General features: G+C 40.3%; 2 protein-coding genes across 2 annotated transcripts; both read right to left on the bottom strand.

The window, feature by feature from the left end:
• Nucleotides 1-252: 252 nt before the first annotated feature.
• LOC124979852 (keratin-associated protein 4-4-like) lies at nucleotides 253-789 on the bottom strand. Its single transcript, XM_047544653.1, has one exon. It carries the CDS (start codon nucleotides 787-789, stop codon nucleotides 253-255), a length of 537 nt encoding a protein of 178 aa, XP_047400609.1.
• An 11,937-nt stretch (nucleotides 790-12,726) lies between these two features.
• LOC124979853 (keratin-associated protein 4-4-like) lies at nucleotides 12,727-13,140 on the bottom strand. Its single transcript, XM_047544654.1, has one exon. It carries the CDS (start codon nucleotides 13,138-13,140, stop codon nucleotides 12,727-12,729), a length of 414 nt encoding a protein of 137 aa, XP_047400610.1.
• Between the last annotated feature and the right edge of the window lie 409 nt (nucleotides 13,141-13,549).

Raw genomic sequence — 13,549 nt, 5'->3', positions numbered from 1 at the left:
CTTATAAGCAACTGGAATTAATGTTAACAATTGGCCTCCAAGGGTTAGCATGCACAGATGGACTCCATCAAAAATATTGGTGATGAAGAAGAGGAGGAGGCAGGTCAGGGTGCAGAGAAGCAAGAACCATGAGAGCAGGTTGGACAGTAACAGGTGGTCTGGTAGCAGGAGGGTTGGCAAGAGCTGGAGATGAAGCAGGAGGGCCTACAGTAGCTGGACGTTCAGCACCTGGGACTGCTGGCAGCACACAGACTAGCAGCAGCTGGGGCGGCAGCAGGTGGTCCTGCAGCAGGTGGTTCTACAGCAGATGGGGCGGCAGCAGCAGGAGCCACAACCACCGCACCCACAACAGCCACTGGAGCCACCACAGCAGGGGCTGCAGCAACAGGAGCCACAGCAGCTGGGGCGGCAGCAGGTGGTCCTGCAGCAGGTGGTTCTACAGCAGATGGGGCGACAGCAGCAGGAGCCACAACCACCGCACCCACCACAGCCACTGGAGCCACCACAGCAGGGGCTGCAGCAACAGGAGCCACAGCAGCTGGGGCGGCAGCAGGTGGTCCTGCAGCAGGTGGTTCTACAGCAGATGGGGCGACAGCAGCAGGAGCCACAGCCACCGCATCCACCACAGCCACTGGAGCCACCACAGCCACCGCACCCACCACAGCAGGGGCTGCAGCAGCAGCTGGGACGGCAGCAGGTTGTCCTGCAGCAGGTGGTCTGGCAGCACCTGGGCTGGCAGCAGCCACAGCCCTGGCCAGAGCAGCAGGATCCACAACAGGAGTTGCACATGGTGTCAGAGGATGGAGGTTCTGGGGGTGTTTCCAAGAAGGTGGGTGTGGAAGGTTTGGAGGTCTCTCTGCCCCACAGCCCCTTTTATACCCTGTTAAGGGGCTCTGTCTTCACATGCCACACTCTTCCCTTGTTATTGTTTGTATCAGTAAATAGGCAATTATCAAATTAGACCTGTTTATTTTTGTCTACATTTTCTACTTGTTTGGAAAATATGATTTCCTTTTCCTGATTTGTTAGGCTTCATTCTTCAGCTCTTTCCAAATCACCTCTAAGGATCTTTCTTGCTCTGGTTTCTTCAAAGAGAGGTTTCTGGTGGCATTCTTTCCCTTTACTGTGGGCTTCAGTTTCAGGTTGTGTAGCACTTCATGTTGGCCTTTGGATAATATGACATTAGAGTCCCATTATTCCTTCTGGGGACATGGAAGGATAAAGGTGAGTTGTAGTCTGATGGCTCATTCATTATCAGTCTGGTGGGAAAGAAGTTCTGAAGATGTGAAACAGACCACTGGCATGAGAGCAGCAAATCTGTCAGGACACATTCCCAATCCCCACTGTCAATCATCACCTCTTTCCTAGATCTTTTCTTGGGATATACAGAACTATCATAAGGTGAAAGCCTTTCTTTTTTCCATGAAACATATCTCCAAAAATAATTTTTAGGATCTCCTGGGGAAGTTGTCTGTAGAGGTCAGCTACACCCTCAACTCTCCTGTTGTTGGGGAAGTATCTCCTTCTGTTTTAGACTTCCTGTCTTTGTGGTTTTAACAGGTCCTATTGATTTATGTTCTTTGTTTCCAGGACACACGTGCCAACCCAATTTAGATGCCTGAGGATCCTGGCCCCTTATGTAACTCACACCCTGCCACCTTGCTCTTCCTGTTGTAGTGCTGGACTCTGAAGCTGTACTGTAGATTGCTTTGTCAGTATTGAGGTGTTTGACTGGATTTCATTCTTTAGTTTTTATTTTTCAAAAAGCAAACAAGTCAGAAGAACATCAGAGAGTTAAAGAAAATGTATCTAGATCACTGATGGTCAGCTCACATTTCTTCATAATAAGGAAAGAGTAAAATCCAAAATGGCTCAAAACTGGGAATGCAAATGGCCAAGGTGACTAATGTTCCTAAGAAGGGGAAATAGGGGAATGATATAGGCCAATATCATTTTGTTATATTGTATGCATGGACAAATCTGTAATAATGAATATCACCATTATGTATAATTGAAATGCACCAATGAAAATTATAGAAAAAATGGGAAATGCTGCCAGTTCATTGGTCGGTCCCCTGAAGATCAAGAAGCAAGTAGACAGAGATGCTTTGGTATCCCTGTGATGGCATTCCTAAGTGTCTTTATTAAGTCTTCATTATACTTATTTAAAGAATCAGTCCCTTGATATATTTCCATCATGTTAACTTGCTTTGCAAATGCCTAATTTACTGGTTCTTATTTTTAAGGAATGTTGGTAAGATGGGAGAATATGAAATATGTAAATAATTCAATGTCCTGAGTAAGGAAATATTCCACCAGATTTTCTGTGCAAAAAGGACAAAGGAAAAAAATTAAGACAAAGAAGAAAGATGTTTCGATTACAAAGGGAAAGGTGTCTATATAAATTTAAGGGATTTAGCAAAATCTGTTCACCACAGCTATGTTGCATTCATAGATCAATGTATAGATAATTACAGTCCCTACACCAGTGGTTTCCACAGTCGACTGCATACTGAAGTCACCCAGGGAATGTTCAACCCCACCAATGCCTGACTCCTCCCTATTACCAGTTTGATTTAATTGCTGTTGGCGAGAGTCTGGAAAAGTTTTCATGTTCCTCAGGTTTTTTGATAGGAAGCTAATTTGAGAAACTACTCCTTAAATTGCTTGAATTAAAAGCATTTGTGTCAATTTCAATTGAGGACACATGGAGCAAAAATAATCAAAGTTTAATTTATATGGTATCTAAATTATAGAGAAAATGATCCTGAATTGGAAGTACTGAAGTTTGATCAAGGGCAACTGACCCTCTGATATTCCAGTGGACTGTTTCATTTCACCTTAGTGCCCAAAGCAGCAGACCCACATGGATCTGAATGGTCCAGTACAGCACAAAGTACAATAGAAATCCCTAAAGATAGCACAATTTTGTTTTTGAAATTATTTATTTGAAGGAGGAAACTTAGAACAGGAGAGACATCACTGTAAGTAATCCTTGCTAAATTTTGCCCGTGGTCTATTGAAATAGAATAAGACCATTCTTAAAAATGGTCTAAATTCTATTCAAACACTACCTCTTTTATGATAGTGCAGGAGATGGAGAGTAACTTTTTCCCTCTAACCAATTTTTGTTTGTCTTTTAAGAGTGCTACAAGGCAAAAAAACTCAGTTAAGAAACTGCAAAACACTGAATTAGAGCAAAATACATTCCATGCTTTCATAATTATGTCAAAATGAGTCCTAATGTTATGTATAACTAAAAAGAATGAATAAAAATAAATAAATTGAAGAGACTACAAGGAGATTTGAATGAGGTGGACCTAACTGATATTTGCAAGCACCATTAAGGAATTGGGTTATGTCTGGGAGAAGAATGGACACATAATGTTATATATCCCTTAAAGAATGACATGCAAAGCAGATTTCTTGTCAGGTATCACTTTTATTATATTAGTTCACAACCTTTTTATGAGCTCTTTTTAGTCATACATGACAGTACAATCAATTTTGATATAATTATACAAGCAACAAATACATTGTACATATTGTGTGCATAGCTAAAAAGGACTAGGATTAAGTGAATTATGCTGTGTTAGTATAACATTGTGATTTAAATAGAGACATGGTAGCTGTGTTAAATGAATAAGAAAATGAACAATTCTACTATTTTACTTTGCAACTGATATCAAGTTCCATTTAAACATTTCATAACACACAGATACACACATACGCACACAGTATTTTCAGTATTGATACGAAGTGGTATATATAATCAGAGCAATATTTAAAGTAATAGATATTGGCTAAATTATATTGTTATATTGTGTATTGAGTGAATGAATGAATGAATAACAACAAATTCCCTCCATTATGTGCTACTCTAATGCTTCAATAAAAATGTGAATAAAAAGTAATATAAATGTCCATCTACCATTGATTGAATTTATGTCCTTAAAATATCTTCATTCATTGCTTATATGAACTTCCTTTTTAATCTTTGACATAACATTTCAGTTCTCCTGAATATTCTCTATTATGAAAATCATAAATGTAGTGAAACGTATACATGGTACATAATCATAATTATTAAGCAAGTACCTATGCCCTCAAAGTTCAATCCAAAAAAGACTATGGCCATCACCTAAAAGGACTCCTGTATGTCTTTTCTTGACCCCATCCATTTCCCTCCCTCCAGTATGAAGAATCACTATCCTGGTTTTTAAATTTGATTTTTTATAGTTTTTCTTTACACTTTACCCACCTACACATGCATTCTTAAACCATGTGATTTAATGTTTTTAAAATTTATTTTTTTTGTAAACAAATAGGATACATGTTGTTTCTGTTTGTACATGAAGTAAAGCCATACCATTTGTGTAATCATACATTTCCATAGGTAATGGTGTTTGATTCATTCTGTTATTTTTTCCCTACCCCTCATCCCACTAACCCCTCTTTACCCTCTACACAGTCCCTCCTTCCTCCATTCTTGGGTCCCTCCCACCACCCCTTATGTGTCATCATCTGCTTATCAGTGAGATCATTCGACTTTAGGATTGTTGAGATTGGCTTATCTCACTTCGCATGATATTCTCCTTTTTCATCCATTTGCCTGTAAATGCCATAATTTTATTATTCTTTAGAGCTGAGTAATATTCCATTGTATATATATACCACAGTTTCTTTATCCATTCATCAATTGAAGGACATCTAGGTTGGTTCCACAGTCTGGCTATTGTGAATTGAGCAGCTATGAACATTGATGTGGCTGTATTTCTGTAGTATGCTGATTTTAAGAACTTTGGGTATAGGCCGAGGAGTGGGATAGCTGGGTCAAATGGTGGTTCCATTCCAAGTTTTCTAAAGATCTCCACACTGTTTTCCAGAGTGGCTGCACTAATTTGCAGCCCCACCAGCAATGTATGAGTGTACCTTTTTCCCCACATCCTCTCCAACACCTATTGTTGCTTGTATTCTTGGAAATTGCCATTCAAATTGGGGTGAGATGGAACCTTAGTGTAGTTTTGATTTGCATTTCTCTTATTACTAAAGATGGTGAACACTTTTTTATATGTTTGTTGACTGCTTGTAGATCTTCTTGTGTGAAGTGTCTGTTCATATCCTTAGCCCATTTGTTGATTGGGTTATTTCTATTCTTGGTGTAGAGCTTTTTGAGTTCTTTATATATTTTGGAAATTAGTGCTCTATCTGAAGGATGAGTGGCAAAGATATTCTCCCACTCTCTAGGCTCTCTCTTCACATTGCTGAGTTTCCTTTGCTGAGAGAAAGCTATTTACTTTGAATCTATCCCAGATATTGATTCTTGCTTTTATTTCTTGTGCTATGGGAGTCCTGTTCAGGAAGTCTGATCCTAAGCCAACAAGTTGAAGATTTGGACCTACTTTTTCTTCTATAAGATGCAGGGTCTCTGATCTGATTTCGAGGTCCTTGATCCATTGTGAGTTGATTTTTGTGCAGGATGAGAGATAGGGGTTTAGTTTCATTCTGTGGCATATGAATTTCCAGTTTTCCCAGCAGCATTTGTTGAAGAGGCTATCTTTCTCCATTGCATATTTTTGGCCCCTTTGTCTAGTATGAGAAAATTGTATTTATTTGGGTTTGTGTCCATGTCCTGTATTCTGTACCACTGATCTACCTGTCTATTTTGGTGCCAATACCATGCTATTTTTGTTAACTTTGCTTTGTAGTATAGTTGAAGGTCTGGTATTGCGATACCCCCTGTTTCATTCTTCCCGCTAAGGATTGCTGTAGCTATTCTGGGTTTCTTATTCTTCCAGATGAATTTCCTAATTGCTTGCTCTATTTCTTTAAGGTACGTCATTGGTATTTTAGTTGAAATTGCATTGAATCTGTATAGCACTTTTGGTAGTATGACCATTTGGACAATACTAATTCTGCTTATCTAAGAACATGGGAGATCTTTGCCTCTTGTAAGGTCTTCCTCAATTTCTTTCTTCAATGTTTTTTAGTTTTCATTGTAGAGAACTTTTACATCTTTGGTTGGATTGATTCCCAAGTATTTTATTTTTTTTTGAGACTATTACAAATGGAGTTGTTTTCCTCATTTCCCTTTCAACTGTTTTGTCTCTTGCATATAAAAATGCTTTAGATTTATGCGTGTTGATTTCATAGGTTGCTATTTTGCTGAATTCATTGATGAGGTCTAGAAGTTTTCTGGAGGAGGTTTTACGTTCCTCTAAATATAGAATCATGTCATCCGCAAATTGTGACAACTTAGGTTCCTCTTTTCCTATTTGTATCCCTTTAATTCTTTAGTCTGCCTAATTGCTCTGGCTAGAGTTTCGTGGACAATGTTGAATAGAAGTGGTGAAAGAGGACATCCCTGTCTTGTTTCTGTTTTTAAAGGGAATGATTTCAGTTTTTCTCCATTAAGAATGATGTTGGTCATGGGCTTAACATAAATAGCCTTTACAATGTTCAGGTATGTTCCTACTATCCCTATTTTTTCTAGAGTTTTGAGCATGAAGGGGTGTTGTATTTTGTTGAATGCTTTTTCTGTGTCAATTGAAATAACCATGTGATTCTTATCCTAAGTCTATTGACATGATGGATAACGTTTATTGATTTATGAATGTTGAACCATCCTTGTATTCCAGGGATGAACCCGACTTGATCGTGGTGCACAATTGTCTTAAAATGTTTTTGGATATGGTTTGCCAGTATTTTGTTAAGGATCTTTGCATCTATATTCATCTAGGATATTGGTCTAAAATTTTCTTTCCTTGATGTGTTTTTTCCTGGTTTGGGTATGAGGGTGATATTAGCTTCATAGAATGAGTTTGGTAGGGTACCCTCCTTTTCTATTTCCTGGAATACTTTGAGAAGTATTGGAATGAGTTCTTCTTTGAAGGTCTTGTAGAACTCAGCTGAGAATCCGTCTGGTCCTGGGCTTTTCTTGGATGGTAGGTTTTTAAGGCTTCTTCTATTTCATTGCTTGATATTGATCTGTTTCAATTGTGTATATCCTCCTGGTTCAATTTGGGAGGAGCATATGTCTCCAGAAATTTGTCAATCTTCGGTAGTTTCTATTTTGTTCCAATACAGATTTTCAAAGTAGCTTCTCAGTATGTTATATACCTCAGTGGTGTCTGTATGACATTTCCTTTTTCATCACAAATTTTAGTAATTTGAGTCTTTTCTCTCCTTCTCTTTGTTAGTGTGGCTAAGGGTGTGTCCATTTTGTTTACTTTCTCAAAGAACCAACTTTTTGTTTTGTCAATTTTTTGAATTGTTTCTTTTGTTTCAATTTCATTCATTTTAGCTCTGATTTTAATTATTTCCTGTTTTTATTTCCTATTTTTACTGTTATTTTGTTTTTCTTTTTCTAGGGTTTGAGCTGTAATGTTAGGTCATTTAGTTGTTGACTTTTCATTGTTTTCTGGAATGCACTCCATGCAATGAATTTTCCTCTTAATACCGCTTTCATAGTGTCCCAGAGATTTTGATATGTTGTATCATCATTCTCATTGACCTCTAAGAAATTTTATCTCCTCCCTGATGTTTTTGTTATCCTTGTTTCATTCAATAGCATATTATTTAGTCTCCAGGTGTAGGAGTAATTTCTCTTTTTTATTTTGTCATTGATTTCTATTCTCAGTGCATTATGATTTGATAGAACACAAGGCAGTATCTCTATTATTTTGCATTTCATAAGGGCTGCTTTGTGGCATAATGTATGGTCTATTTCTGAGAAGGTTCCATGTGCTGCTGAGAAGAAAGTGAATCCGCTCGTTGATGGATGGAAAATTCTATATATGCCTATTAAGTCTAGGTTATTGATTGTGTTATTGAGTTCTATGGTTTCCTTGGTTGGATTTTGTTTGGAAGATCTATCTAGTGGTGACAGTGGTGCGTTAAAGTCACTCAGAATTATTGTGCTATGGTCCATGTGATTCCTGAAATTGAGAAGGATTTGTTTGATGTACAGGGATGTACCATTGATTGGGGCAGAAATATTTACTATTGTTCTGTCTTCCTGATTTATGGTTCCCTTAAGCAGTATGAAATGTTCTCCTTTATCCCTTCTGATTACCTTTGGCTTGAAGTCCACTTTACCTGATATAAGGATGGAACCCCCGACTTTTTTACTGAGTCCATGTGCATGGTAAGTTTTTTCCCATCCTTTCACCTTTAGTCTGTGGATGTCTTTTTCTATAAGATGAGTCTCTTGCAGGCAGCATATTGTTGGGTCTTTCTTTTTAATCCATTCTGCCAGTCTATGTCTTTTGATTGGTGAGTTTAGGCCATTAATGTTCAGGGTTATTATTGAGATATGATTTGTATTCCCAGTCATTTGGGTCATTTTTGGTTTTTACGTTGGCTTGGTTTCTCCTTTGAGTGGTTTTTCTCTAAGGTAGTTCCTCCCTTTGCTGACCTACATTGTTGGTTTTCATTTCCTCCTCATGGAATATTTTGTTGAGAACATTCTACAGTGCAGGCTTTCTATTTATAAATTCTTTTAACTCTTGTTTATCATGGAAGGATTTTATTTCATCTTCAAATCTGAAGATTAGTTTTGCTGGGTATAGGATTCTTGGTTGGCAAACATGATCTTTCAGGACTTGAAATATGTTGTTCCAGGCCCTTGTAGCTTTTAAAGTCTGGGTTGAGAAGTAAACTGCTATCTGTATTGGTCTCCCCCTATATGTAATCTGATGCTTTTCTCTCGTGGCCTCAAAATCCTATCTTTATTTTGAATGTTAGGAATTTTCATTATAATGTGCCTTGTTGTGGATGTGTTGCGATTTTGTTCATTTGGTGTTCTGAAAGCCTCTTGTATTTGATTTTCCATTTCTTTCATCAGGTTTGGGACATTTTCTGATGATATTTCATTGAATAGGTTGTTCATTCCTTTGGTTTGTATCCCTGTGCCTTCCTCAATCCCAATAACTCTTAAATTTGGTCTTTTCATGATGCCCCATAGTTCTTGAAGATTCTGTTCATGATTTCTTACCATCTTCTCTGTATGGGCCACTTTATTTTCAAGATTAAATATTTTTTCTTCATTGTCTGAGGTTCTGTCTTCCAAGTGGTCTAGTCTTTTGGTGATGCTTTCCATTGAGTTTTTTATTTGATTTATCATTTCCTTCATTTCAAGGTTTTCCGTTTGGTTTTTTTTGAGAATCTCTATCTATTTGTTGAAATGATCTTTTGCTTCCTGAAGTTTCTCTTTCAGGTTATTGATATTATTATTCATTGCCTGCATTTGCTCTCTTATCTCATCCTATGCTTCGTGAATCATCTGAATCATGTATAATCTGAAGTCCTTTTCTGACATTTGTTCTAACATACTGTATTTGGATTCTATTAATATAGAATCTCGATTTGTTTGGATCATTTTCTTCCCTTGTTTTTTCATGTTGCTCATGTATCTTCCCCTCTAGCAGTGCAGATCTGGGGTATTGCATATCTTCCCTATGGGCGTATCATGGCCCTATAGGTTTCCAAAACACTTTCTGTAATGGGAGATCAATATTAGCGGTGCCCAATTCAGACAGTATGCAATCCTAGACCAAATAGCCCCTATGGGGACAATAACAAAATTGTCATAGTAAACAGAATGAGTTCAGTTATTATCTTCGGTAAAACAAACAGGTTTGTAATAAGGTCTGCATATTATAATGGATGATTAAGAGGATGCAGAGCGATGTAGAATGTGGCTATTAATGGGATAAGAAAAGAGTATACAGAAGTTCTATAAAATAGAAAGCATGAGATTGTAATCAAAAGAAATTGGATATTAGCCTGCAAAAAAAGGGAGAGACTCTGAGTGAACAGGTAAACAAAAGGAAAAGAGAGCAAGAAGAGTAAAAATAAAAACTTAAATTTTTTTAAAAGGAGAAAAAAGAAAATCTACAGTATAACAGTCATATAGTAATGAAACCTTCCAGCATTCAGTAGCCTGATGCATGAGAGGTACCTGATAATGAGCTTCAAGCCTCCAGCAGGCTTCTCAGGATGGGATTTGCCCCACCTAAAGATCTGAGCTAAGGCTTCCAAGATTATCCAAGATGGCTGCTCTGGCTTTGAAATGTGCTGGCAAATGGGGAGCTGCAGCTCAGGGTGTGTCTGTGGTCAGCAGGAGGTCCTGGAAACAGATGCAGTAGGTCAGGCAGGGGTCCTGGAGGTTCCGTGTGTTTTGTGTGGTTGTGGGATCCTGGAGGCCTGGTGCAATAAGTTGGTCTGGGGTCCCGGTGATAGGGCGCAGTCAGTTGGTCTCCAGGTCCTGGCAGCAGGGAGCAGTCATTCGATGTGAGGGTCCCAGAGGCAGGGAGTTATCGGTCGGGCTGAGGGATCCTGGAGTCGGGGCTCAGTCAGTCCTGCCACGGGTCCTCCAGGGCCTGGCTTTTGTCTCAAAATGGCGGCATCCACGTGTAAACCAACCTGCAGGTACAGTAACAGTGCACTTCCAGGCAACAGCAGGCAGTTGGTGCTCCACTGGCCGAAGGCGATCAGTTTTCTGACTGTTGTCGGACGATCGGGGCATGAACCTTGTGCGTTGGGTGATGCATAGATGTCATATTGTTATATCTTTTTTTTTTCTTTCTCGTTTGAATCATAACATGTTGGGATTGACCTCATGGTGAGAGCAGGAGGTGGAAAGCTTGTTTTAATTGTGTTCTGTATATAATATTCCAGTAACTGACTAGCACAGCAACAGATACCAGAAAATGCCACTTTTATGCCCGGAAAGTGGAGGGTTACCCAAAAGCAGCAGCAAGATGGTAAAAAAAAAAACACTCGAAAGGAAATAGAAGATGGCAAAATGAGACTTTCAGAAATGAAGGCTTAACACACACCTTTAAATTTTCTGTATTATATGCATTTGTGTCAATTTCAAACTGAAATAGCTAAAATAATAAAATATCATTGATGGCATCTCTAAGCTAAAGAAAGGATTCTAAGCAGGAAACACTAATCTTTGACCACTGCAAATTGAGCCATGACAATTTTCTATACTCTTTCCATCCCTCTTATACCAAAACCAACTGTTAAACAGAAAGGTCTGCCACCCTCAAGCTAGTGTAAGCATACAGTTTAGCTGTCCCACAATACTGACGTGCTCTGTTCTTCAGGAAATTGTCCTCAGGTATAGATATAGATGCTACTTCACCTGGATCTTTCTGCTCTATCTAGACCCTCTGTCCTGCCCTGGGTGGTCCATGGCTAGTAAAAACTGAAGAAGAGTTCAGGGGCCAGACACCTCACTCCTTGAAGAGGCAGGGCTGTGTTCTTACCTTCTAGAACTTTAGAGGGATCAGATGAGGGTGAATTAGCTGCAATAATATTTAGGCTCGGGTACTTCTACTCTTTTAGCTTGCTTACCACAATTTCTTCCATATTTCTCCTAAAAGCCTTCCTTTATTAAACTCTCTTGGAAAAAAAAAAAAAAACTGTTTCAGGATATGCGTTCAGTGAACTCCAGTTAACATCCACATCACAGCATTATTATGCACAGCCTCAGATTGTAGCCCCTTAAGGATGAGAGTTACGAAGGTGGTATCATTATTGCCTATACCTTAGACCCAGTGATGTAGGGGGAAAAAGGCTTTCAAGATGACTATTCTAAAAGAAACAACTAGAAAATTGGAAAACTTCAAGTTGTTCAGAAGATTTACCAGACTGGTGTACAGTGGACCAAGAGTTGACCTTGACAACTTGTCAAGTGTCCATCTGTATGAAATGTGTTCAGGGCACCCACACTGAGAACATGAACCCAGGAGTCCTAGTCTGGGTGACCTTGCCACTAGGCCTAGATACAGGGCATTGAAAGCAAATAGGTTGGTTGGGGAATGATCCCAGGAAGCACTGTGGGGGACTTGGGAAATGATCCAGGAAAGTGACAGAAGGCAGAAGAGAGTAACTACTGAGTAGAATACCCTGGAGACAGCTAAGGTCCAATCCCACAGAGGACCTCAGGAAGACTAGTAGGACACACCCAAGGGGAATTGAGCTGAAACATCTGTGCACCAACTCTCATTCACTGTTTGAGCTCTGCTCCTGATGGTTTGAACCTTCCTGACCTGAACTTATTCTTCATGCACAGAAAGTCCTGAGGCAGGGAGGTTCAAACCATTTTCCTCCGTGAGCAGAAGGAATGCTCAGGCAGCAGACGTGCAGCATCTCCATTGTATGCTATGATCTCTCGCTCTTTAGAGAGGAACTACCATCAAAGTGAGAGAAGAAGACAAACATCCCAAAAGGAAAAAATAAAGAGACACAATACCTTTATGTGTGTATGCCAGTAAAATGCAGATTTATTTAAGATGTAGGATTCTTACCACATGAGAAAACATGACAGAGAGAAATTCTTTCCATGGGGGTAACATTATAGTTGAGAGAAGACAGAGAAAACTCAAACTTGCTTTCATTTGGGAGACACACATTAACTCCTGGGGAAAAGGGAAGTGTATTTGAAGGGCAAACTCAATCTTATAAGCAGTTGGAATTAATGTTAACAATTGGCCTCCGAGTGTTAGGGTGCACAGATGGACTCCATCAAAAATATTGGTGGATGAAGAAGAGGAGGAGGCAGGTCAGGATGCACAGCAGGAAGAACCACGAGAGCAGGTTGAACAGTAACAGGTGGTCTGGTAGCAGGAGGGTTGGCAAGAGCTGGAGATGAAGCAGGAGGGCCTACAGTAGCTGGACATTCAGCACCTGGGACTGCTGGCAGCACACAGACTAGCAGCAGCTGGGGCGGCAGCAGGTGGTCCTGCAGCAGGTGGTTCTACAGCAGATGGGGCGGCAGCAGCAGGAGCCACAGCCACCACACCCACCACAGCCCCCGCACCCACCAAAGCCACTGGAGCCACCACAGCAGGGGCTGCAGCAGGAGCCACAGCAGCTGGGGCGGCAGCAGGTGGTCCTGCAGCAGGTGGTTCTACAGCAGATGGGGCGGCAGCAGCAGGAGCCACAGCCACTGCACCCACCACAGCCACTGGAGCCACCACAGCCACCGCACCCACCACAGCAGGGGCTGCAGCAGCAGCTGGGACGGCAGCAGGTGGTCCTGCAGCAGGTGGTCTGGCAGCACCTGGGCTGGCAGCAGCCACAGCCCTGGCCAGAGCAGCAGGATCCACAACAGGAATTGCACATGGTGTCAGAGGATGGAGGTTCTGGGGGTGTTTCCAGGAAGGTGGGTGTGGAAGGTTTGGAGGTCTCTCTGCCCCACATCCCCTTTTATACTCTGTTAAGGGGCTCTGTCTTCACATGCCACACTCTTCCCTTGTTATTGTTTGTATCAGTAAATAGGCAATTATCAAATTAGACCTGTTTATTTTTGTTTACATTATCTGCTTGTTTGGAAAATATGATTTCCTTTTCCTGATTTGTTAGGCTTCATTCTTCAGCTCTTTCCAAATCACCTCTAAGGATCTTTCTTGCTCTGGTTTCTTCAAAGAGAGGTTTCTGGTGGCATTCTTTCCCTTTACTGTGGGCTTCGGTTTCAGGTTGTGTAGCACTTCATGTTGGCCTTTGGATAATATGACATTAGAGTCCCATTATT

Source organism: Sciurus carolinensis, chromosome 3 (genome assembly GCF_902686445.1).
Source record: "Sciurus carolinensis chromosome 3, mSciCar1.2, whole genome shotgun sequence".
In the NCBI taxonomy this organism is placed as follows: Eukaryota; Metazoa; Chordata; class Mammalia; order Rodentia; family Sciuridae; genus Sciurus; species Sciurus carolinensis.
The sequence above is the reverse complement of the archived record's forward strand: the minus strand, read 5'-3'. Positions and strand labels throughout refer to the sequence as shown.

Coding starts and splice junctions, on each gene's coding strand:
- LOC124979852 (XM_047544653.1), bottom strand. CDS start 789: ATGTGCAACTCCTGTTGTGGATCCTGCTGCTCTGGCCAGGGCTGTGGC.
- LOC124979853 (XM_047544654.1), bottom strand. CDS start 13,140: ATGTGCAATTCCTGTTGTGGATCCTGCTGCTCTGGCCAGGGCTGTGGC.